This window comes from Oncorhynchus mykiss, chromosome 14 (genome assembly GCF_057628025.1).
Source record: "Oncorhynchus mykiss isolate SJ-2025 chromosome 14, ASM5762802v1, whole genome shotgun sequence".
NCBI lineage: Eukaryota > Metazoa > Chordata > Actinopteri > Salmoniformes > Salmonidae > Oncorhynchus > Oncorhynchus mykiss.
Window position 1 is genome coordinate 12,975,612 of NC_143035.1, and position 24,926 is coordinate 13,000,537.

The 24,926-nt window shown below is 42.9% G+C and overlaps 1 protein-coding gene across 1 annotated transcript in view; it reads right to left on the minus strand.

Annotated features, from left to right (window-relative positions):
* LOC110488815 (neuronal acetylcholine receptor subunit alpha-7-like) overlaps positions 1 to 7,305 on the minus strand; it is a 78,903-nt gene extending 71,598 nt beyond the window's left edge. Inside the window, exon 1 of the mRNA XM_036942961.2 lies at positions 6,789 to 7,305. Within this exon, the coding sequence (XP_036798856.2) occupies positions 6,789 to 6,858 (70 nt within the window). The 5' untranslated portion in view covers positions 6,859 to 7,305. The remainder of the gene's footprint in view (positions 1 to 6,788) is intronic.
* Between the last annotated feature and the right edge of the window lie 17,621 nt (positions 7,306 to 24,926).

Consider the following 24,926-nt stretch of genomic DNA (forward strand, 5'->3'; position numbering starts at 1 on the left):
GAACGGTCGCCCCCTCCAACCACTGTCGCCATTCGCCTAGGGCTAACCGGATGGCGAGCAGTTCGCGGTTTCCCACATCATAGTTACGTTCCGACGGCGACAGGCGATGAGAAAAATACGCGCATGGGTGGACCTTGTCGTCAGAGAGGGAGCGCTGAGAAAGAATGGCTCCCACGCCCACCTCTGACGCGTCAACCTCGACAACGAACTGTCTAGAGACGTCAGGTGTAACAAGGATAGGAGCGGATGTAAAACGATTCTTGAGGAGATCAAAAGCTCCCTGGGCGGAAACGGACCACTTAAAGCACGTCTTGACAGAAGTAAGGGCTGTGAGAGGAGCTGCCACCTGACCGAAATTACGGATGAAACGACGATAGAAGTTCGCGAAGCCGAGAAAGCGCTGCAGCTCGATGCGTGACTTAGGGGCGGGCCAATCAATGACAGCTTGGACCTTAGCGGGATCCATCTTAATGCCTTCAGCGGAAATAACAGAACCGAGAAATGTGACGGAGGAGGCATGAAAAGTGCACTTCTCAGCCTTCACAAAAAGACAATTCTCTAAAAGGCGCTGGAGGACACGTCGAACGTGCTGAACATGAATCTGGAGTGACGGTGAAAAAATCAGGATATCGTCAAGGTAAACGAAAACAAAGATGTTCAGCATGTCTCTCAGGACATCATTGACTAATGCCTGAAAGACAGCTGGAGCGTTAGCGAGGCCGAAAGGAAGAACCCGGTATTCAAAGTGCCCTAACGGAGTGTTAAACGCCGTCTTCCACTCGTCCCCCTCCCTGATGCGCACGAGATGGTAAGCGTTACGAAGGTCCAACTTAGTGAAAAACCTGGCTCCCTGCAGGATCTCGAAGGCTGAAGACATAAGAGGAAGCGGATAACGATTCTTCACTGTTATGTCATTCAGCCCTCGATAATCTATGCAGGGGCGCAGAGACCCGTCCTTCTTCTTGACAAAAAAAAACCCCGCTCCGGCGGGAGAGGAGGAGGGGACTATGGTACCGGCGTCAAGAGCTACAGACAAATAATCCTCGAGAGCCTTACGTTCGGGAGCCGACAGAGAGTATAGTCTACCCCGGGGGGGAGTGGTTCCCGGAAGGAGATCAATACTACAATCATACGACCGGTGTGGAGGAAGAGAGGTGGCCCTGGACCGACTGAACACCGTGCGCAGATCGTGATATTCCTCCGGCACCCCTGTCAAATCACCAGGCTCCTCCTGTGAAGAAGAGACAGAGGAAACAGGAGGGATAGCAGACATTAAACATTTCACATGACAAGAGACGTTCCAGGAGAGGATAGAATTACTAGACCAATTAATGGAAGGATTATGACAAACTAGCCAGGGATGGCCCAAAACAACAGGTGTAAAAGGTGAACGAAAAATTAAAAAAGAAATGGTTTCGCTATGATTACCAGAAACAGTGAGGGTTAAAGGTAGCGTCTCACGCTGAATCCTGGGGAGAGGACTACCATCCAGGGCGAACAAGGCCGTGGACTCCCTTAACTGTCTGAGAGGAATGTCATGTTCCCGAGCCCAGGTCTCGTCCATAAAACAGCCCTCCGCCCCAGAGTCTATTAAGGCACTGCAGGAAGCTGACGAACCGGTCCAGCGTAGATGGACCGACAAGGTAGTGCAGGATCTTGAAGGAGAGACAGGAGTAGTAGCGCTCACCAGTAGCCCTCCGCTTACTGATGAGCTCTGGCTTTTACTGGACATGAAGTGACAAAATGACCAGCAGAACCGCAATAGAGACAGAGGCGGTTGGTGATTCTCCGTTCCCTCTCCTTAGTCGAGATGCGGATACCTCCCAGCTGCATAGGCTCAGCTCCCGAGCCGGCAGAGGAAGATGGTAGTGATGCGGAGAGGGGGGCAACGGAGAGCGTGAGCTCCTTTCCACGAGCTCGGTGACGAAGATCAACCCGTCGCTCAATGCGAATAGCGAGTTCAATCAAGGAATCCACGCTGGAAGGCACCTCCCGGGAGAGAATCTCATCCTTTACCTCTGCGCGGAGACCCTCCAGAAGACGAGCGAGCAAGGCCGGCTCGTTCCAGCCACTGGAGGCAGCAAGAGTGCGAAACTCAATAGAGTAGTCTGTTATGGATCGATTGCCTTGACATAGGGAAGACAGGGCCCTGGAAGCCTCCTCCCCAAAAACAGATCGATCAAAAACCCGTATCATCTCCTCCTTAAAGTCCTGATACTGGTTAGTACACTCAGCCCTTGCCTCCCAGATTGCCGTGCCCCACTCACGAGCCCGTCCAGTAAGGAGAGATATGACGTAGGCGACACGAGCAGTGCTCCTGGCGTAAGTGTTGGGCTGGAGAGAAAACACAATATCACACTGGGTGAGGAACGAGCGGCATTCAGTGGGCTCCCCAGAGTAACACGGCGGGTTATTAATTCTGGGCCCAGGAGATTCGAAAGCCCTGGAAGTGGCCGGTGGATCGAGGCGGAGATGGTGAACCTGTTCTGTGAGGTTGGAGACTTGGGTGGCCAGGGTCTCAACGGCATGTCGAGCAGCAGACAATTCCTGCTCGTGTCTGCCTAGCATCGCTCCCTGGATCCCGACGGCTGAGTGGAGAGGATCCGAAGTCGCTGGGTCCATTCTTGGTCGGATTCTTCTGTTACGGTGAGTGAATGAGGACCCAAAAGCGAATTAACTTAAACAGAGCTTCTTTAATAACCAAACATAGGTAGGCTCAGATAGACCGGCAGATTCCGACAGGACAGGACAAGGTTACAGCAAACATGACGATAGTCTGGTTCAGGCATGAAACACAACAAACAAGAATCCGACAAAGACAGGAGCAGAAACAGAGAGAGATATAGGGACCTAATCAGAGGGAAAAAGGGAACAGGTGGGAAACGGGGTGAATGGGTAGTTAGGAGGAGACAAGGAACAGCTGGGGGAAAGCGGGGGAGAAAAGGTAACCTAATACGACCAGCAGAGGGAGACAGGGTGAAAGGAAAGGACAGAAAGACAGAACATGACAATACATGACAAAAAGAATCAAGGACTGATATTCTGTAATAGGTACAGGGATTGGACTGCTGAGGACTGGGGTAAAGTCATTCTCTCTGATGAATCCCCTTTCCGATTGTTTGGGGCATCCGGAAAAAAGCTTGTCCGGAGAAGACAAGGTGAGCGCTACCATTAGTCCTGTGTCATGCCAACAGTAAAGCATCCTGAGACCATTCATGTGTGGGGTTGCTTCTCAGCCAAGGGAGTGGGCTCACTCACAATTTTGCCTAAGAACACAGCCATGATTAAAGAATGATACCAACACATCCTCCGAGAACAACTTCTCCCAACCATCCAGGAACAGTTTGGTGACGAACAATGCCTTTTCCAGCATGATGTAGCACCTTGCCATAAGGCAAAAGTGATAACTAAGTGGCTCGGGGAACAAAACATCGATATTTTGGGTCCATGGCCAGGAAACTCCCCAGACCTTAATGCCATTGAGAACTTGTGGTCAATCCTCAAGAGGCGGGTGGACAAACAAAAACCCACAAATTCTGACAAACTCCAAGCATTGATTATGCAAGAATGGGCTGCCATCAGTCAGGATGTGGCCCAGAAGTTAATTGACAGCATGCCAGGGGGGATTGCAGAGGTCTTGAAAAAGAAGGGTCAACACTGCAAATATTGACTCTTCGCATCAACTTCATGTAATTGTCAATAAAAGCCTTTGACACTTATGAAATGCTTGTAATCATACTTCAGTATTCCATAGTAACATCTGACAAGAATATCTAAACACACGGAAGCAGCAAACTTTGTGAGAATTAATATTTGTGTCATTCTCAAAACTTTTGGCCACGACTGTACACTCCTGTGGTCAGAACACCAGGAAACTAACTTATTTCCAAATGGTTTTCAGTACATCTCCCACAGCCACACTCCCTTGAGAAAAATAATGTTCCTTTATGTCCTGACAAATGTTGTAGCTCCTGAACACCAACAGCTGAGTACAACATTAACGATAATGACATAGGGTCTCATCTCAGGGCTCTAGTTATAATCCTAATCTAATCCAATGTCACGCCACAATGGAATACTCTATACAAAAGTAATTTTACTGCTGCTACACATGAATGTGTAGTCATATATATTATGATTTACACAGATGTTAGTAAGATTGATTATGTAAATCCATATCTTCATAAGTGTCTTTTGGCTCAAAGGAAACAGAAATATACACTGAGTGAGATAAACCTGCTCTTTCAATGACAGACTGACCAGGTGAATCCAGGTGAAAGCTATGATCCCTTATTCATGTCACTTCAATCAGTGTAAATTAAGGGGAGGAGACAGGTTAAAGAAGGATTTTTAAGCCTTGAGACAATTGAGACATGGATTGTGTATGTGTGCCATTCAGAGGGTGAATGGGTAAGACAAAATATTGAAGTGCCTTTGAACGGGGTATGGTAGTAGGTGCCAGGCGCACCGGTTTGAGTCAAGAACAGCAACACTGCTGGGTTTTTCACACTCAGCAGTTTCCCGTGTGTATCAAGAATGGTCCACCACCAGTGGAGGCTGCTGAGGGGAGGATGGCTCATAATAATGGCTAGAATGGAGTCAATGGAATGTTAACAAACACATAAAACACATGGTTTCCATGTGGTTGGTACCATACCATTGACTCCTTTCCAGCCATTATCATGATCTGCCGTCCCCTCAGCAGCCTCCACTGTCCACCACCCAAAGGACATCCAGACAATTTGACACAACGGTGGGAAGCATTGGAGTCAACATGTGCCAGCATCCCTGTGGAACACTTTCTACACCTTCTTCAGCCCATGCCCCGACGAATTGAAGCTGTTCTGAGGGGGAAAGTGAGGATATAACTCAATATTTGTAAGGTGTTCTTAGTGTTTTGTACACTCAGTGTATGTTCTCCTTCATAGAGTTTTAGAGTAGTGCACATACAGTACCTTATGTACATGGATGTATACCATGTCATGGAAAGGTAACTGCTGCCATGCTGCTACTGGACGGAACGGTATAAGCATCATTTAGTTGAAGCCACAAAAATACCCAAATCAATAATGCACAGGATGAAGCAGGAGAGTTTGAATTGGCATAAACTAGAGATTAAAGAAAGTGGGAGGACTAGAAAGTCTCTCAGGAGTTACTGCTGACCATGGGGGGAAGAGAGAGGGAAGAGAGGGGGAAGGGTGAGGTGCATAGGAATCAGAGAGATCTCATTTATGGACAGATGCCATGCAACTCTTCATACCGTATTGAGAGAGGTCCTGGAACAAAGGTTAGAGGGAAACAATAAAAACAGAATTTCAAGATGTCTTTATTGCGCCACAGTTACTCTTACTCTTCAGATGCATCTCATAGAATATTTTTTTAAAGTATTGTAAACTAAGATTGATTGAAAGTAGATCCGTGGTGCTGAAAGACATTATTGAATGTTGATGTGTAAATGATTTGATCACCAACACTTGCCCGTATGCGTTGCATGGCCTCATGCACAAGAGTGCTAGTCTTGAAAGGCTCCATGATGTTGTAGGCAAGATGCGCAGATAATGAAGGAGGCTGTGCTTTTTTACCGATTGGTTCACCTCTGTGTCTTTTTCACTCAAACACTCACATGGACAGCCACACACACAGCCCCAGAGTGCCACCCCCTTCCAACACAAGTGTAGGATTTTCAAACAAGAGGTCTAAAAAAAAAAGCCAACTTCTGTGTAAATACTGCACTTACAACAGGCTCCTGTCCAGACCGATTTGTCACAGCTCTCCACCTGAGCCACATCAGTCAGGCTACAACAGTGCCCCATCAGACAGGGAATAAGGAGTTGAATGTCTAGAAAAAGATAGTCTGCTTCAACTATCAATCAAATGGTTATAAAGACCAGTCTGTCTGTCAGACATTGGCAATCGTAGGACAAGTCTGCCTGAGACCAAAGCCCTGTCTGTCCAAAGCCCTGTTTCTCCCTCCATCCATCCCTGGCCAGTGATGTGAGTGGAGTAGGTAGTTGAGGACAGGGAGGGTGTCTGTGTGCTGGACACACACAAAGAGACAGAGAAACAATGCACAGAGACAGTAACACGCAACACACTGGAGAGATGCCTCTTTGCCAATAAACCTCTGTAAACCCTGTGCTGTGCTGCGTCACAGTATATAAAGTAAACCCAGATGTCAGGGATGATTGGGGGGGGGGGGGGGGGGGGCTTTAAGAACAAATGCATTATCCCTATGAATAAGCACAACACACTGTGCACATACACTTTTAACTATTTTAAATGAACCCCAACAGCATCCGACCTGCATATGCATTAGGTTATATGGTATATTATGCCTACTGTATAGAATAGATGACATTATCCTACTGTAGATTGCCACAGCACATGAATGAATCCGACTGCACTGTGACATGAAAGGAAAAGACACTTTAAACCTAGGCTATTTAGAATAATCCATCAAAATACAAATCGGCCTACTCTATTCCCAAAACCCATCACTATGTTGGATCACAACTGTATTTGTGTTTCAATCCAATCTTACAGGTAACGTTAACTGTTATTTTGAGATTTTAAAAAATCACTTTCCTCTGTCCTCTGTGCTTTTATTTCAAACGTCAAAATCGTGCCCAGAATTACCTGGAAACCGGAAACCTACTTTGTTGTGTATACCCAAAACTCAAATTTGAGTATGTAGCCTATCACTGAGGGTTAGCATTCACACCACATTCCCTCTAAACAGACATGAAACACAGTTCAACAGAGAGAAGTGGACTCGGAGCCAGCCATACCTTTGAAAAGGACCGCCATCCATAGATAGATCCCAACCGAACCTTGTCCAAAAGACTTGCGGCACCGCATCCTTTCGTTCACAGGAATCCGACGACCCTCGAGCCTTCACTGGCGGCTAGAGAGTAAGCGCTTGTTCAGCCAGGGTGTGAGCATTGGGCTGGGGAGAGTTGGAGAGTGATGGGCTGAGGAGAGGTGGAGAGTGATGGGCTGAGGAGAGGTGGAGAGTAATGGGCTGGGCAGAGGTGGGGAGTGATTGGCTGGGGAGAGGTGGAGAGTGATGGGCTGGGGAGAGGTGGAGAGTGAATGGGTGAGATAGAGATAGTGAACAACATTTGCGCTTGTACGATTGTTAAAATAACATTCTCATACACCCGGGCACATTCTCGGAGCATAGGCTACTGTAAGAAAATAACTTTTACGCATAACAAAATACTACTCGCGGTCCGAATACTCGGACTTTGTGAATCTTACACTGATAAACTTGTGGCTGTGGTCGCGCTGTCTCTCTTCGCGCGCTCACCCGTTTCCCGCCTCGTCTGCTCCTTTGGTCTGCTCGAGCGCATTCCTCGTGCCACTTTTTTTTAAATCGACGAGTGGCGGGGATGACGTCAGGCGCACCGCTGATAGTTCCAGAGAGGTCTGAGAAAAACATCAACATTTCTAAAAATATATATATTTTTTTAAACACGCAGACACAAAAGTTCACTATGAACTGTGTTAACAGTTAAAACATTACATTGATCATAAATGTTGTTCTGAAATGTGTATTACAATGTGGTGATATTTTACACAAACCCCTAATAGGCATAAATATTTTACAAAATAAAATAAACTTGAGACCGACTCCAATAACTGTATACATTATGTGCAATTGCGCAAGTCGGCTATATTCAAAATTCTCAAATATTTTATCTAAAATTAAATCTAAACATGTATTACATTTGATTGTTTTCCTGCAGGTGTATAAAACCTACTCCATATAGAACATGTTCCCAATTTAGAAAAATAAACAAGATGTCTTCATTGCACACTGTATATCTTCACACCCCAGAGTTAATATGATATGATATACTTTATTGTCCTGAGGGGAAATTTGACTTGGACAATAGAGAGTGCTGCTGCTTCTACATACTGTAAATACATAAATACATAGAATTATCATACACTCCCCTCCCCACCCACACAAAAGTTTAATAAATTAATGTCAGGTGGCAGGTAACCTATAAGAGCATTGGGCCAGTAACTGAAAGGTTGATGGTTTGAATCATAGAGTTGACTAGGTGAGAAATCTGCTGATGTGCCCTTGAGCAAGGCACTTAACCCTAATTGATCTGGATAAGAGCACCTGATAAATAACTAAAATGTCAATGTAAAAAATGTCTAGGTGGCTGTTCCACATGATGAAAGCCAGACTCCAGTCTGTCATTGCGTCTGACTCCCCTGCTGTAAAAGCAGTTTTATCGACAGGGGGATAAACAAATGTTTATATCTGTTCAGCCAGCTTATAATACCTCCTTGATGGCATCAGCAGGAACTCTAAGTTCAGTGCATGTGTGGGGTCCGACATGACCTTTCTGGCCTGTCTGATGATGGTCTCCTGGAAAATGTCCTGGAAAGAGGAAGGAAGTGTCATGCCTATAATCTTCCCTGCTGTCATGTTCAGTCTCAATATTTGGGCTTTGAGCTGCACGGTCAGGTTACCAAACCATGTAACAATGCCTTAGCACACGTGTCAAACTCATTCCACAGAGGGCTGAGTGTCTGCGGGTTTTCGCTCCTCCCTTGTACTTGACTATGTTCACAAATTAGTAAATAACTCCCCTCATCTGGTTATCTAGGACTTAATTGAAAGGAAAATCTGTGACAAGCATTGAACATTGTTCATCAATAATTCCCAAACAAATTTATTGAGCATGAGTAATTTTGACATGGATAATTTGCCCTAAGAGTTGTGCAAGGTTATTAGAATCGTATTCAAAATTATTCACAGCTATAATGGCTGCCAAAGGTGCTTCCACCAAGTATTAACTCTGGGATGTGAAGGCATAATGCAATCAATACATTTTCATTTATCATTTTTTCATAAATGTGTCAAATTTTTCAAAAATATTTCTTTCACTTTGAGAAAGAGGAGTACGTTCCATTTTTAGATGTAGTTTTAATTAAGGCAGCAAAATGTGAAGACTGCAAGGGGTTTGCAATCCCGTCTCCATCACGGTCATTATCATATCATTTTTTTATTTAAAAAATGCAATAATCAATTATAATGATCGATATCAATGATTTATATATTTAATAGGCTATAAAAACATCACATTTTTGATATCGATAATTAAAATGTTGATATAAAAAATGGAATTATTAGTCTTAGTATGACTCCCTGATAAAGGTTAAATAAAATAAATAGAAATATAATTGAAGGCTGACATGTTATTTCGGAATGCAGGGAGTAGCCTACCTATTTTCCACAGATTAATAACAGTTTACACACACTTGACTTCATCATACAAATAGCATGCCTTCAACAAAGCCTATTTCTAACTAGTGATGAAGTATCCACTAATAATATTATATTGACTAGTTATTTCATAGAGGGGTGTTTGAAAACATGCAGTTCAATGTTGATGTATACTATAGCCTATGGTTTTAGAATGGTGGTCTCAGGTTGGGTGAGGGAGCGCATGTGTACATCTTTCGTGATTTCTCACAAAAATATAATCTAAGAATGGTCTTAATTTAGAGCCTCTAACCCTGGCGATTTGACCGGTAAACTCATGGGTAGGCCTACGCTCGCTATGGCTGACCTGGTATTGTGCAATCATTTTTATGTTCATTTAGAATGTTCTATCAACTGATGCTGGATTGCCATGCACTGTAAACCCCAAGCCATTTTAACTCAAATACCTCTACTTAGTTGAATTAAAAGTCAATGAAAAATCATTATAACCTAAAATGTTTATGTGGTACTGACTCAAAACTAAATGAGAAGTCGCATCAACTCTATAAGTTATGATAACAAATTAACTTTTTCCCAGCATGCTCTACTGCAGGTAGTTTTTGTGGATATACAGTGCCTTGCGAAAGTATTCGGCCCCCTTGATCTTTGCGACCTTTTGCCACATTTCAGGCTTCAAACATAAAGATATAAAACTGTATTTTTTTGTGAAGAATCAACAACAAGTGGGACACAATCATGAAGTGGAATGACATTTATTGGATATTTCAAACTTTTTTAACAAATCAAAAACTTAAAAATTGGGCGTGCAAAATTATTCAGCCCCTTTACTTTCAGTGCAGCAAACTCTCTCCAGAAGTTCAGTGAGGATCTCTGAATGATCCAATGTTGACCTAAATGACTAATGATGATAAATACAATCCACCTGTGTGTAATCAAGTCTCCGTATAAATGCACCTGCACTGTGATAGTCTCAGAGGTCCGTTAAAAGCGCAGCGAGCATCATGAAGAACAAGGAACACACCAGGCAGGTCCGAGATACTGTTGTGAAGAAGTTTAAAGCCGGATTTGGATACAAAAAGATTTCCCAAGCTTTAAACATCCCAAGGAGCACTGTGCAATATTGAAATGGAAGGAGTATCAGACCACTGCAAATCTACCAAGACCTGGCCGTCCCTCTAAACTTTCAGCTCATACAAGGAGAAGACTGATCAGAGATGCAGCCAAGAGGCCCATGATCACTCTAGATGAACTGCAGATCTCTACAGCTGAGGTGGGAGACTCTGTCCATAGGACAACAATCAGTCGTATATTGCACAAATCTGGCCTTTATGGAAGAGTGGCAAGAAGAAAGCCATTTCTTAAAGATATCCATAAAAAGTGTTGTTTAAAGTTTGCCACAAGCCACCTGGGAGACACACCAAACATGTGGAAGAAGGTGCTCTGGTCAGATGAAACCAAAATTGAACTTTTTGGCAACAATGCAAAACGTTATGTTTGGCGTAAAAGCAACACACCATCCCCACTGTCAAACATGGTGGTGGCAGCATCATGGTTTGGGCCTGCTTTTCTTCAGCAGGGACAGGGAAGATGGTTAAAATGGATGGGAAGATGGATGGAGCCAAATACAGGACCATTCTGGAAGAAAACCTGATGGAGTCTGCAAAAGACCTGAGACTGGGACGGAATCTACAATGGAATGGTTCAAAAATAAACATATCCAGGTGTTAGAATGGCCAAGTCAAAGTCCAGACCTGAATCCAATCGAGAATCTGTGGAAAGAACTGAAAACTGCTGTTCACAAATGCTCTCCATCCAACCTCACTGAGCTCGAGCTGTTTTGCAAGGAGGAATGGGAAAAAATTTCAGTCAGATGTGCAAAACTGATAGAGACATACCCCAAGCGACTTACAGCTGTAATCGCAGCAAAAGGTGGCGCTACAAAGTATTAACTTAAGGGGGCTGAATAATTTTGCACGCCCAATTCTTAAGTTTTTGATTTGTTAAAAAAGTTTGAAATATCCAATAAATGTCGTTCCACTTCATGATTGTGTCCCACTTGTTGTTGATTCTTCACAAAAAAATACAGTTTTATATCTTTATGTTTGAAGCCTGAAATGTGGCAAAAGGTCGCAAAGATCAAGGGGGCCGAATACTTTCGCAAGGCACTGTATATATATGATTTATATTTATATATAATCATATATATATATGTGTGTGTGTGTTTTTGTATGTACATTAGACATGTTCACACTGCACCATAGCCCGGGGCTAAGCGAGTGTTCACACTTGCACATTCTACATTATAGTTGATCAATTTTAAGCAAACTAAATTGCTTCTTGATTGCTTTGTGAAATACCCCCTTGCCATTAATAATCAACCCATCTGCAACTTGGTTGCATCCAGTTGAAGCTTTTCAACTTTGTGCAACTAGTTGGAAACAACAGCCAATCAAAACAAACACTTTTGTCACATGATAGAAGGTTCAGAATTCAAACCAGGTTGTCATGTCAACACAGCTGTCTGTGCTGCTCAGCACAACCCACAATCAGCATTGACAGAACAGAGACTAGTACAACAGGAGATGTATGCAAATTATTGTACATGGTTTAGCAGTCAATAAATGTAATTTTGAAGTGAACCCAAACCTCTCCCTGACCAGTTTCAACTAGAATTGGTCACCATGAACTGTGCTAGCTAGCTTAGTTTGTTGCTAGCTAGCTGTGTTGTTGGTACTTGCAATGTCATTTGGCTAGCTAAATTGTACAGGCTACATTTATTCTAAACACTTGTTACAATACTGTTGAAAGATTCCTGGAAATGGGCATTTTGGGAAAGTTACCCGAATTTTGCAACCATACTTGCAGGCCTGATGTGGCCTGTAAATCATGAGTTTTAGGCCACTGTATTAGGGTAATGCTAGGCCTCAAAATAAGGCCGTATGAGATATGTAATGTATTCTCAAAAATAGTTTAATTATAATGATAACATTCACCTAGGAACTCACTTGGTGAAGGCCACAGGACTGAAAATAAACTAATTCAACAACCATTTCTCTTTCACTAACAAATACAGTCATGGATGGTAACTACAATTCATTTGAAAAGGCAAGGCACACTGGGGAATTAAATTGGAGGCGTGGCTTAGTGGGGGCGTTACTAAAAATGTTCAAGCTGATACAACTCAAATCTGAACCCCCTAGGGTCACAGTGACTCTATCAGTTTGAGTAATAACTCCAAAATCACTTTAAGTAACTGTACTCATATAAATTCATTCCAAAGGGTTTCCTCAAAAGTTTTGAGTAATGACAGCACATTGGACTTTACAGTGAGTGCGTTCGTGGATTCACTCTGGCTGTCTACTCTGATGTCAGAGCATTCTCGTCTGAGTGTGCCAGAGCGTAGAATAACTGATGAATTTACGAACATGCAACATCCGCTGATTATGATCGGTGTCAGTAAACGTCAGCAAAAACACGTAATTAAATTGTTGCCAGCAGCACAGTTAGTCACTAAGGCGCTAGATAACATGAAAACAGCCTAACTAGCTCTGTTAGGGTGAGTAAAATGGTCAGAGTGAGGTGTTCTATCATTTGTGTCTGGAAGTAGCTAGCAAGATAGGCAACTTTAGCCAGTTAGCTTTTGTGCTTGACTCCTGTCGTGAGGTGAGAACGCTCAGATCAACCCCACTCCTCAGCCAGAGCATCCAGTGTGCGCTCTGAACACTGAGAGCGAAATGCTCTGAATTTACGAACGGACAACCTGACAACTTTCTGAATTTACAAACGACCCAGAGCGCACTCTGACACACTGGAGGCAATTTACGAACACACCCAGTGTGGTAATGTAGAATATTCATCCATATTATGCTAACTGGTGTGGCTCACGGAATGGAATGTATTTTTTGAAATGTCAGTTGAGTTGACTCACTTCCTGTTTTTACTTCCTGGTATAGTTAAACCCAACATGGCTGCCAGTCCACCCATTATGCCATCATTGACTTGAATGGGGACGGACATTCTATTCATTCTATTTCTGTGGTTGTGGTACTTGGCTTCAACTCTTTACAGAGCATGGGAGTGAAGGCCTTAAGGGTCAACTGCAGATCTCTGAAGACCTCCTCAAAGACATATATGCAGAATTGGACAAATGTGGACAGGTGCTGCACAAGCCCGTCCAGGGACTTCAGACCAGCACCTTCCACCACGCCTACGAAGCCCATCCAGACTGAACAACCACCCTCCAGTATGCCTACCACTATCACGGGAGTCTCCTTGCAAAACACTAGAGACACTGTGGATCCATGAACTTTACATAAACCTTTCAAGAAAGCCAGGAGTAGTGCCCAAAAGTGTATGGAAGTGGATAATCGAGGCATGCAGAGCTGATTTGATGCCAAATAAAAGGTAATTCCCCCATTCACTTCTTCTCTTGGGCAGACTCTTTTCTCTGTATACATCAATGATGTCACTCTTCCTGCGAGTGATTCTTTGATCCACCTCAACGCAGACGACACCATTCTGTATACATCTGGCCCTTCTTCGTACACTGTGTTAACAAACCTCCAAACGAGCTTCAACGCCATACAACACTCCTTCCGTGGCCGCCAACTGCTCTTAAATGCAAGTAAAGCAAAAAGCACACTCTTCAACCGATCGCTGCCCGCACCCGCGCGCCCGACTAGCATCACTACCCTGGACAGTTCTGACTTAGAATATGTGGACAACTATAAATACCTAGGTGTCTAGACTGTAAACTCTCCTTCCAGACACACATTAAGCATCTCCAATCCTCCAATCTAGAATTGGCTTCCTATTTCGCAACAAAGCCTCCTTCTCTCATGCTGCCAAACATACCCTCGTAAAACGGACTATCCTACCGATCCTTGTCTTCGGCGATGTCATTTACAAAATAGCCTCCAACACTCTACTCAGCAAATTGGATGCAGTCTATCACAGTGCCATCCGTTTGGTCACCAAAGCCCCATATTCTACCCACCACTGCGACCTGTATGCTCTCGTTGGCTGGTCCTCGCTACATATTCGTCGCAAAACCCACTGGCTCCAGGTCATCTATAAGTCTTTGCTAGGTAAAGCTCTGCCTTATCTCAGCTCACTGGTCACCATAACAACACCCACCCATAGCACACACTCCAGCAGGTATATTTCACTGGTCATCCCCAAATCCAACACCTGCTTTCGCCGCCTTTCCTTCCAGTTCTCTGCTGCCAATGACTGGAACGAATTGCAAAAATCACTGAAGTTGGAGACTATATCTCACTCACTAACTTTAAGCGTCAGCTGTCAGAGCAGCTTACCGATCGCTGCAGCTGTACACAGCCCATCTGTAAATAGCCCATCCAACCAACTACCTACCGCATCCCCATATTTGTTTTTGTTTCTGCTCTTTTGCACACCAGTATTTCTACTTGCACATGCTCATCTGCGCACATCACTCCAGTGTAAATTGCTAAATTGTAATTACTTCGCCACTATTGGCCTTACCTCTTATACAGATTTTTCTATTGTTATTGACTGTACGTTTGTTTATCCCATGTGTAACTCTGTGTTGTTGTTTTTGTCGCACTGCTTTGCTTTATCTTGGCCAGGTCACAGTTGTAAATGAGAACTTGTTCTCAACTAGCCTACCTGGTTAAATTAAGGTGAAATAAAAAAAATAATTAAAAGCCGCCTTTGCCGTAGAGAACAGAGAAAAAGCTACAGATGCACAATTTAGCTGTCTGTTTTTAACTTTGACGCCAGCCATCAAAGAACAAATGTATGTCCAGCTATCTTTCGGGTCCATTATACACGGCTGGTCAGCAGGACTGTTTTAGGACACTTTGGCCAAAGGAGACATCTCTGAGACCTTCATTCCTCCTGCTGGATTCTACCGCATTGGTCTGAATAGTCTGGGACAAGTTTTTATCAATGAGGAACACATCAGGATCCTTGAGTACAAAAAAGTCACTGATATTCAAGTCTATGACCATCTAGTGCATAACATTCTGAAAGCCATATGTTTCTTAGAGCTTGGTGAGAGCGTGATTGTCCTATTTTGCATACAGCTTCCCCACAACAGTCTGGGAATGGTGCAGGATACCCAGCTAGCACATACCATTCTGCGAGCCATATGATTCTTAGGTGGGAATTTCAGTACTTCAGCATAACATTTCCTACAAATGGTTCTATATAAACTAATGTTCTAAAGAATGTTAAGAAACACAATTCTTCTGTGGAAATTTCAGTACTTCAGCATAGTGTTTTTACAGGTTTCATCATGGTTCTATAGTCATGTACTCCAAACGTTCAGAGAACGTTAAGAAACAACGTTCATCTGTTTGAATTTCAGCACCTCAGTATAATGTTTTGTGCAGGTTTCCTCATGGTTCTATTTAAAGTCATGTTCTCAGAACATTAAGAAAACTTTCCATAAAAACCCCAAGAAAACATTAGTAACATTAAAAGAAAGTTCTAAAAATGTTATTTAAAAACATATGCATTCCATTCTCAACGTCAACAAAACTCTCTGTATCCTCTATTTATAAGAGTGTTGTTTCCTGTTAAATGGGGTATGTTTGAATAGACTAAACTGCTTTGCATTAGTTTAAAAAAAACATGGCATGCTAGCTCTATCCTAGTGGCGCAGTGGACTAATTCCATGGATCGAGAACAGAAGATCATAGATTAATGCCTAAGCAAATTAAATTCCATTTGTCCCATCTGTGCTTGACGTTCAGAAACAATGAACCCAAACCAAGCTAGCAGTGTTATTAAAAGTCTTATCGAAACTTTCAGTGAACGTTTTAAAGAAGTTATTAAAAAAACTCCAAATAACCTATAATTTCCATTCTCAGAACGTTTATAAAATCTCCCAGGAAAACTTTCAGGGAACCATAGCAAAATGTTCTCAGAACCTCCCTGCAACCTAAAAATATGGTTCCCAGAAAAGGCAGAATTTACACCTCCATGCTCAAAACATTTTAAGAACGTTCAATTTTACATATTAGGGGACTTATGGCTTCATTCCCAAAATCAATGGGAAACCAAACATGTATGTTCCAAGGAACCAAATGTGCTAGCTGGGTGTGGACCCTGCCCATCATGGTCAGATGTCTTTCCATGATCTCATTGTTTGAAGCTTCTTGTTGATTAAACAGTTGATTGCATAGGAGTCATTTGGGCATTTTTTTCACAAGAAATGTTTCAAGGTCTTCTACTTCACATACATCATGTGGGTCTTTGTGTAAATTAGGGTGCCAGTGATGATTTGTTGTAGTGGACTGTTTAGAGCTGTTACAAAGTCATTAGGATATAAAGGGGGAACCTGGGTAGGCCTAATATTTTCACAGCTGAAGAAATTTGTAGCCTAACAAACCTTTGTAGCCTATGCTAATGAAAAACTGAGGAATGGAGAAAATAGTCTGGAACACCTAGGCCTATAGTTTTTTTGTAATACTACCAAGCTTTAGCCAATGTAGCATGTTATGGCAACGTGTATCCAAGTGATTTTTTTGCCATCCTGATATTAATCAACTTAATTTAGGTCTGTTTATCTTACTTTTGCCTCAGCAGGGCTTATACAGTAATCAACTGACCTATTTCTGCTGTTCCATAAATAATTTCATCAGGAATAGAATCCGATAAGCGGTGAGAGGGAAACACTGCGCAATATACCAAATGTGCTCTCTCTCTTTCTTTTTCTCAGGCTGGAGTTGCCCTGTGTACTTTATTTTGTGTAATCATAGATCTTCTAGAGAAAAACGAAAGGGACATGTTTCTTCTTGCTATTTTCCAGTTTGGTTGTCTTGATACCAGCAGGATGGCTTGTTTTTGTGTGCACACTGACAGACAAGCACCATGATGCCCGGTGCACACAGACAGTAGTAGTCTAACAATTGGGGGGAGTAGGAGCCAGATGGAGTAGGAGCCAGATGGAGTAGGAGCCAGATGTGACGAGAGCGCTGCGCAACTGACTGGTGCAACGAAGTCTGGAGTTGATAGATGATGAGTTCTCTCTTTGTCTCTGTCTGCGTCTTGTCTGTCCTGTCTGAATCTAGACCTCTTTTGCAGGTCTTAATTGCTCTGTCTTGTCACCACTTGGGATGTGGCAAAGTGTGTGTGTGTGTGTGCCTGTTTCCTCTTCTAGTGTCACTAACGCACCAAACACCAGGAGAATTTGTCCCAATTTGCACCCTCCTCCGCCCACACCTTATCCCCTCCCCTGTGTGTGTGTGTGTGTGTGTGTGTGTGTATGTGTGCGCGTGCGTGTGAGAGAGAGAGAGGGGGGGGGGAGATCAGGTGCTTTATAGAGGTGTAGAGAAAGAGGGGGAAAACATGAGAGATTAAAAGTCAGATAAGTGAGAGAATGAGTAAGGTGGAAGAAGGGAGGAGAGAATGGAGGTAGGGAAGAGAGAATGAGCAAGGTGGAGGGAGGGAAGAGCCTAGTGTGTGGTCCACTTTCCATTAGATTAGTGTGTTGTCCACTCTCCAGTATCCTAGTGTGTAGTTTACTTTCCAGTATCCTAGTGTGTAGTTCACTCTGCAGTATCCTAGTGTGTAGTTTACTCTCCAGTACCTTGTGTGTAGTCTACTCTCCAGTATCCTTGTGTGTAGTCCACTCTCCAGTAGACTAGTGTGTAGTCCACTCTCCAGTAGACTAGTGTGTAGTCCACTCTCCAGTATCCTAGTGTGTAGTTTACTGTCCAGTACCTCGTGTGTAGTCCACTCTCCAGTATCCTACTGTGTAGTCCACTCTCCAGTAGACTAGTGTGTAGTCCACTCTCCAGTATCCTAGTGTGTTGTCCACTCTCCAGTAGCCTAGTGTTTGCCTTTCTCCACTATCCCCTGCCTGCATGAGATGTTTACTTACTTTTAACAGACTGACCAGGACAGTCACACAGATAATGTTCACACACACACACACACACACACACACAGGGAGAGAGAGAGAGAGCAAGGGCGATACCCCTAGACAGGGACAACCAGGCAGGATATAATGCCACCCACTTTGCCAAAGCACAGCACCCACACCACCAGAGGGATATCAACAGACCACCAACCTACTACCCTGACACAAGGCTGAGTATAGCCCTCGAAGATCTCCTCCACTGCATGAGCCCGAGGGGGCGACAAACACACACACGGACACACACACATACACACGCACCGACATTATGTACATACACACAGCACACACACACACATGCAAACTAATCTGAACCTGATCTATGTCCACACGCAAACATACAGACACGTAAGACATCCCTGGCTTTAACATGGCCTGGGCGCATCCCTCATAACCTTGGGATGTGATGGAATGGGGTCAGGTGAGTTTTGATGTGTGTGTCTGAGGCTCTGTGACTTTGATGCTTGGGACTGGGGGTTTCACTGGTCCCAGGGGTGAATGTATCAAGCCTGTCAGAGTAGGAGTGCTTATCTAGGGTCAGGTCTCCTGTGTCCATGTCATCTTATTCATTGTGATCTAAAAGGCACAACTGATCCCAAATCAGCACTCAGTGAAAAAAAAGATGAAATACACCCACACATGGTTCTGAAACAAGCACATGTTGATCTGCACTGACTGCCATGACATAACCAGGCCAAGGAGTATGGAACTCCGTTTGAGTCTTCACGTGTCAAAAAAATAAATTTCACACGTCAGGACATGAATGTAACTGCACGTCACATAATAATTTAACACGTTCATTAATTGTTTATGCAGTTATTACACATTGATTACACTATCACTAGTATTTCATACATCATCGCGATTCACTGATACATACGCTATGATGCTGGGACTGTTGTCTCGCACACCTGCCGCACGAGGCAGACACACACTTCCCCAAGCTCTGGGACAGTACTGGTCAAACACACACTTCCCCAAGCTCTGGGACAGTACTGGTCAAACACACACTTCCCCAAGCTCTGGGACAGTACTGGTCAAACACACACTTCCCTAAGCTCTGGGACAGTACTGGTCAAACACACACTTCCCCAAGCTCTGGGACAGTACTGGTCAAACACACACTTCCCCAAGCTCTGGGACAGTACTGGTCAAACACACACTTCCCCAAGCTCTGGGACAGTACTGGTCAAACACACACTTCCATAAGCTCTGGGACAGTACTGGTCAGACACACACTTCCTTAAGCTCTGGGACAGTACTGGTCAAACACACACTTCCCTAAGCTCTGGGACAGTACTGGTCAGACACACACAGCCAACCTCCAGTTTCCAAACTGTCATCAATATTGCCAAAATGCTTGCTTATTACTCTGTATTTTGACTAGCTAGGATGAATCAGGTGCAACTGATTGGAATATGGCTGGCTAGCTGGCTGGTAGAAGCAGCAGGATCACCATCCTTTCTCCCCTGTCTCTGGGATGGTTGCATGTCGGGGAGAATGTTGGACTACCTAGCTAACATTTTTTAACCTGCTCTTTTGATCCTGATCTTATTTCAAATGCTCACACCAACATTTTCCCATTTGGTCGACCAAATATTGGCTTATTACCAATGCGTCATTGTAAACACATCGTGGCTGCCGTGTGTACAGCACTTCTTTACAGATTTATTTTATTTGTATTTATTATTTTTTTTTGATAGTTTTGACAGTGCTACTGAGTGTAGTGGCGGCGCTTGGCTATCTTCATATTTTAACAGAGTTATTATGAGGTGTCTGGGAAAGGGTAGACCTCTCACACACACTCAGAGTGAAAAGGTCAAGGTAACATGTGGAGGAGAGGGAAGAGAGAGATGGGGAGGAAGAGAAAGAAAGAAAAACAGCTCAAAATGTGATTTACCTGTGTGTTGTATACAATGTCAGCAGAGTGTTGGACTGAAAGTCTGTGGTTCAAGTGCCTGAATTGAAGGGCGTACAGTGCAGTTTTTCTGAGACACATATGCAGAGAGCTAAAAAGAAGCATCTTACATCATTTAGGAGTTTTTTTTCCTTTTCATTGTCTTTGTCTTGCATGCACTCTGGCAAGGTGTCTACTTTTTATAAAATAGTGGCTGTGCGTACTGTATGCGTGTGTTTCTGCATGAGTGTGTGCATGTGTGGGGACATGTCTGGGGACATCCCATAGGAAAGGAAAATCAAGGATGAGATCTCTTTTTTTATGATCTTCATGTCTCCTAGACAAAACTGAGTATTATTCAACACCAAAGAGAGATTTAGAGCAGTTTCGCAAACACTGTATCTCAAATGTTGCTCCTGAGAAACAACCATGGAATAGTTTCACATTGATCAATGTATAAGTTCTCTTCAATGTGTCTCCTTTCAACTCCCTCAGTTCACGAAAAAAAAAAAGAAGAACAAGATCTCACTGGCAAACTTCAGCAAGTTGTCAAGCTTATTAGTCTTTAAATCTGACCAAATGATGTAGATGTTGGAGGATGTCAACATTTCACTGCTTTTGCTCACTTTTAAACTGAGTCTGCTAAACAAACTCTAGGAGGCAGGGCACAGCCTGGTTGCAAAATAACTGTGTAGCTACGTACTGTATGGGACTGGGGGTAAACCATGGCTGCATGTTAACCCGTTTCAACATCTGGATCTGGCTAACCAGGCCATGGTATGGGGTAAACTGTTGCTAGCATAGCTAGCTACTTCCTTAAGAAGCCTGTTTTGTGCTGTTTTGGTTCCTCTGATTAAATCAAATTAATTATCAACCAATGTGTTACAGTTTCTTTAAGTTTTAGTTATCCCAAGTGTTTTGGTTGCAGTTGAAAAGCAGCTATGTTAGCAATGAGATCACAAGCTTTTTTTCCTTCTTTTTTTAAAAACCTATTCTAGCTAGCTAGCTAATGTTACCCCTTATCCTGTATTCCACTAATTAGGTTCGCAAGTGATCAAAGTGTGTTAAACAGTTCAAACTGACCGTTGACTGTGGTGGTACAGTGGCATCGCGCCACATTGTGCTTGATCAGGTGTAATATCAGAGAAGATTCCTTTCTTAGAAGAGTTAGTTAATATAACTTCTCAGTGATCACTACTGTCTCTTGCTTCTTCTCTTGAGGTCATGTGGTAGCCTGTTTTACTTTGTGATTGGCTGGAAGGGAGTTAGATGTATATGTTTTTTGTAATCATTGTTCCTCTAATTTTCCTGGCTGGCAAAGTACCAAATGTTGTTGAGCGCAGTTTTGAATCTCAATTTAGAAACTGAAACTGTGCATAGGTTGCATTCACAAGATAATAGTCTGTAAACCTAGGCCTGCGAGGCTACTTGAAGTGTGAATAAAACACCATGCCATTAGGTTACACACAGCTGGCCTAGTTGTTAGAATAAGATACTATACAAGGTGTTGGCATATGCAGGGGATTGAGGATAACATTATATATAGCGAAGGGCAGCCTGACAAGGACTGATAAGCAACTCCATGTCTTTTCACAGTCAGTGATAGTAGGCTACCAAGACTGTCATCGGTGTCCTGACAACGCACCATGGCTGTTAGAATGCTAGCCTGTATAGCATTGCTTCGGGGATACCGTGTGTGTGTGTGTGTGTGTGTGTGTGTGTGTGTGTGTGTGTGTGTGTGTGTGTGTGTGTGTGTGTGTGTGTGTGTGTGTGTGTGTGTGTGTGTGCGTGCGTGCGTGCGTGCATACGTGTGTGTGTATGACTTCACCTCCTAGAGGACCACATTAATTTAGCTTACCACTTTACAGTGTATAGTATTGGGCACACTAATCTCCCCTGCACTGAAGAGGTAGTGTCCACTTGAACCACAGACTTTTAGAAATCCCCCGTTTTCCCAGCCACACTAATATTTTTACTTACATTTTTTAGATTAGAAAATAAGTAGATTAGAAAATTGGAAAACAATATCAAAATATACATTTTACACGGTAGAAAAAATATATAATGAAAAATGTACACCTATTTTCTATTAGGCCTATTCAATTTGAACAGGTGTATCAGAAAATGTTTAAATGTAAACATTTAAACAAAACTAGATGGTAATTTTCCATGAAGAAGAATTGTGTGACTTGCTTCATCTCTTTGAAAGTATTTTGGAGCAGTAGATAGGATAGCCTAAAAGTTGGTTTGGTGTCTCTAGCTTGAACAGTTCAAGGGTTACTGTTGGTGGGTTATTTTAGGCAAATTTATGCTAATTTTATATAGTTATAGTTTATAAAAGTTTTAAAGAATTTGAAGTTGGGAAATGATCAAAGTAGCTGATTTGTGTCAAAAGTTACATTGTTTACAGTGAATAGAATAGAATGTTGGAAATGATAATCCCATGAAAGTGGATGGTGGACAAAAAAAGGTATAAAAGTTAGCAAATTATTAGCACACTATTCCTGACCATTCTACATGTTTTAAATACACTGTCATGATGAGGTTTATGACACCCCCATAAATACCTTTCTCCCGTTTCTCTCCACTCTACAGAATGGACTCTTGGAAAGCCCTTTGTTAACATAGAGAGAGTATGGTAACACAAAAGGTTGGGGAATGGAACAATAATTCCCTTTCTCAACCAGTTGAAAGTGTTCGTTGGTATTTAAAGAATATGATGTCAGATCAGTTGGTGTCTGGGACAGATCTGATGGTAGGATGACATAAATTGTATTTTGGAAAGTCTACACATTCTAGTTATCAGATTCACATGGATTGTTGTGCAATTTAAATGTTTAAATATGAAACTATTTGTGAAAAGATTAAATGTAATTTTAGCTTCTAAATGAGAGAATTGTTTTCATAAGTAAACTTATGCTCACTCAGTGGCCACGTCCAAGTGAACAGACATTGGTTGAGAACTATGAAACACGCCCTTCTCTTTTTCAACGTGGAGGTGATGATCACCACGCTGGAATGGTGAATTTCAACTCGACCAGCCAGAATGCAGCACAAGTTGATTATGGCAACTTGGTATGAACTTTGAATGATTATTCACTAAAGGAGTGATACATCCTAGACATCGAAATATCTGCTGCAGCTGTAAACGTACATGGCCTAGGACAGGACAGACAATCTACGAAAATCGACAGGGTACTTTATTAACGTATCCGTTCTACAACACTTCGACCAGAAAGATTCTTCAAAGGACAATGGTGATCTCTGCTGGGTAAACCAGTCTTCCATCTTCGACCCATCTATTGAAGCGCATCTCAGAGTAAATATAAATATCTTGCATTTTCCTTTTCTGAATGGGAGGTTATTAGAATGCATAAGATTCTGTATTTACGGTAGCATAGCTTCTCAAGGTCCAATAGAGACCCAATTCCTGTGTGCCTCAGTCTTCCCGCTCTTTCATTCAAACCCAACCCCTTTCATTTATGTAACCAGTCGTCGTATCGGGTTAGCCCACTAGGGGCTTTTCATGACATGATTAGTAATCGATGTGTGATCTATTCTGGGTATATATATTTGTGTGATTATTTAGGTATTTAGTAAATACATAATTAAGCCTATTTGTGTATTGCTGATTCAACTTAATAGCAAGGGTTCGTGCAGATAACCAAGTACTTATGACAATCAGAATGAGACCGATCGAGGTGACGATTAAACGGTTAAAGACCTGGAGAATAAACCATCCTCCCCACAGCTGTCAATGTCCCTTAATGTAATGATGTGGTTGATACTGACAAGAAGCACATGGTTGAGCTCTTTAATCACCCTGTCATTAAGACAGGATTCCTATTTGACTCAGCCATGCCTCCATGCCCGTCCAACATTTCCTTGCCCCTTCCTCACCCTGTCTAATGTGACTATCCCCGATGCTTCTCCCTATTTTTCCCCTACAAAGTTTCTCCCTGCAGGTAGTCACTGAGTCCGAGGTGCTAAAGGAGCTCCTTAATCTTGACCCCCCAAAAATAATCTTGGTCATGGTTTAGACACTTTCTTTTTTAAGGTTGCTGCCCCTATCTCCAACCTTCTTAACCTGTCTCTTTCTGGGGAGGTTCCCATTACTTGGAAGGCAGCCACGGTTTGCCCTTTATTTGAAGGGGGACATCAAGCTGATCCTAGCTGTTATAGGCCTATTTCTAGTTTGCCCTGTTTATCAAAAGTGATGACAAACTTGGAAAACTTGTCAATAATCAACTGACTGGCTTTCTTGATGTCTATAGTATTCTCTCAGGTATGTCATCTGGTTTCCACTCAGGTTATGGATGTGTCACTGCAACCTTAAAGGTGCTCAACGATGTCAGCATTGCCCTTGATTGCTGCTATTTTAATTGACTTGGCCAAAAGTGTTGATACGGTAGACCATTCCATTCTTGTGGGCCGGCTAAGGAGTATTGGTGTCTCTGAAGGTTCTTTGGGCTAGTTTGCTAACTACATCTCTTAAAGAGTGCAGTGTATAAAGTCAGAAAATCTGCTGTCTCAGCCACTGCCTGTCACCAAGGGAGTACCTCAAGGCTCAATCCTAAGCCCCATGCTCTTCTCAATTTACATCAACAACATAGCTCAGGCAGTAGGAAGCTCGCTCATCCCTTTATATCCAGATGAAACAGTCTTATACTCAGCTGGCCCCTCCCCAGATTTTGTGTTAAATGCTCTACAACAAAGCTTTCTTAGTGTCCAACAAGCTTTCTCTACCCTTAACCTTGTTCTGAACACCTCCAAAACAAAGGTCATGTGGTTTGGTAAGAAGAATGCCCCTCTTCCCACATGTGTTATTACTACCTTTGGGGGTTTAGAGCTTGAGGTAGTCCCCTCATACAAGTACT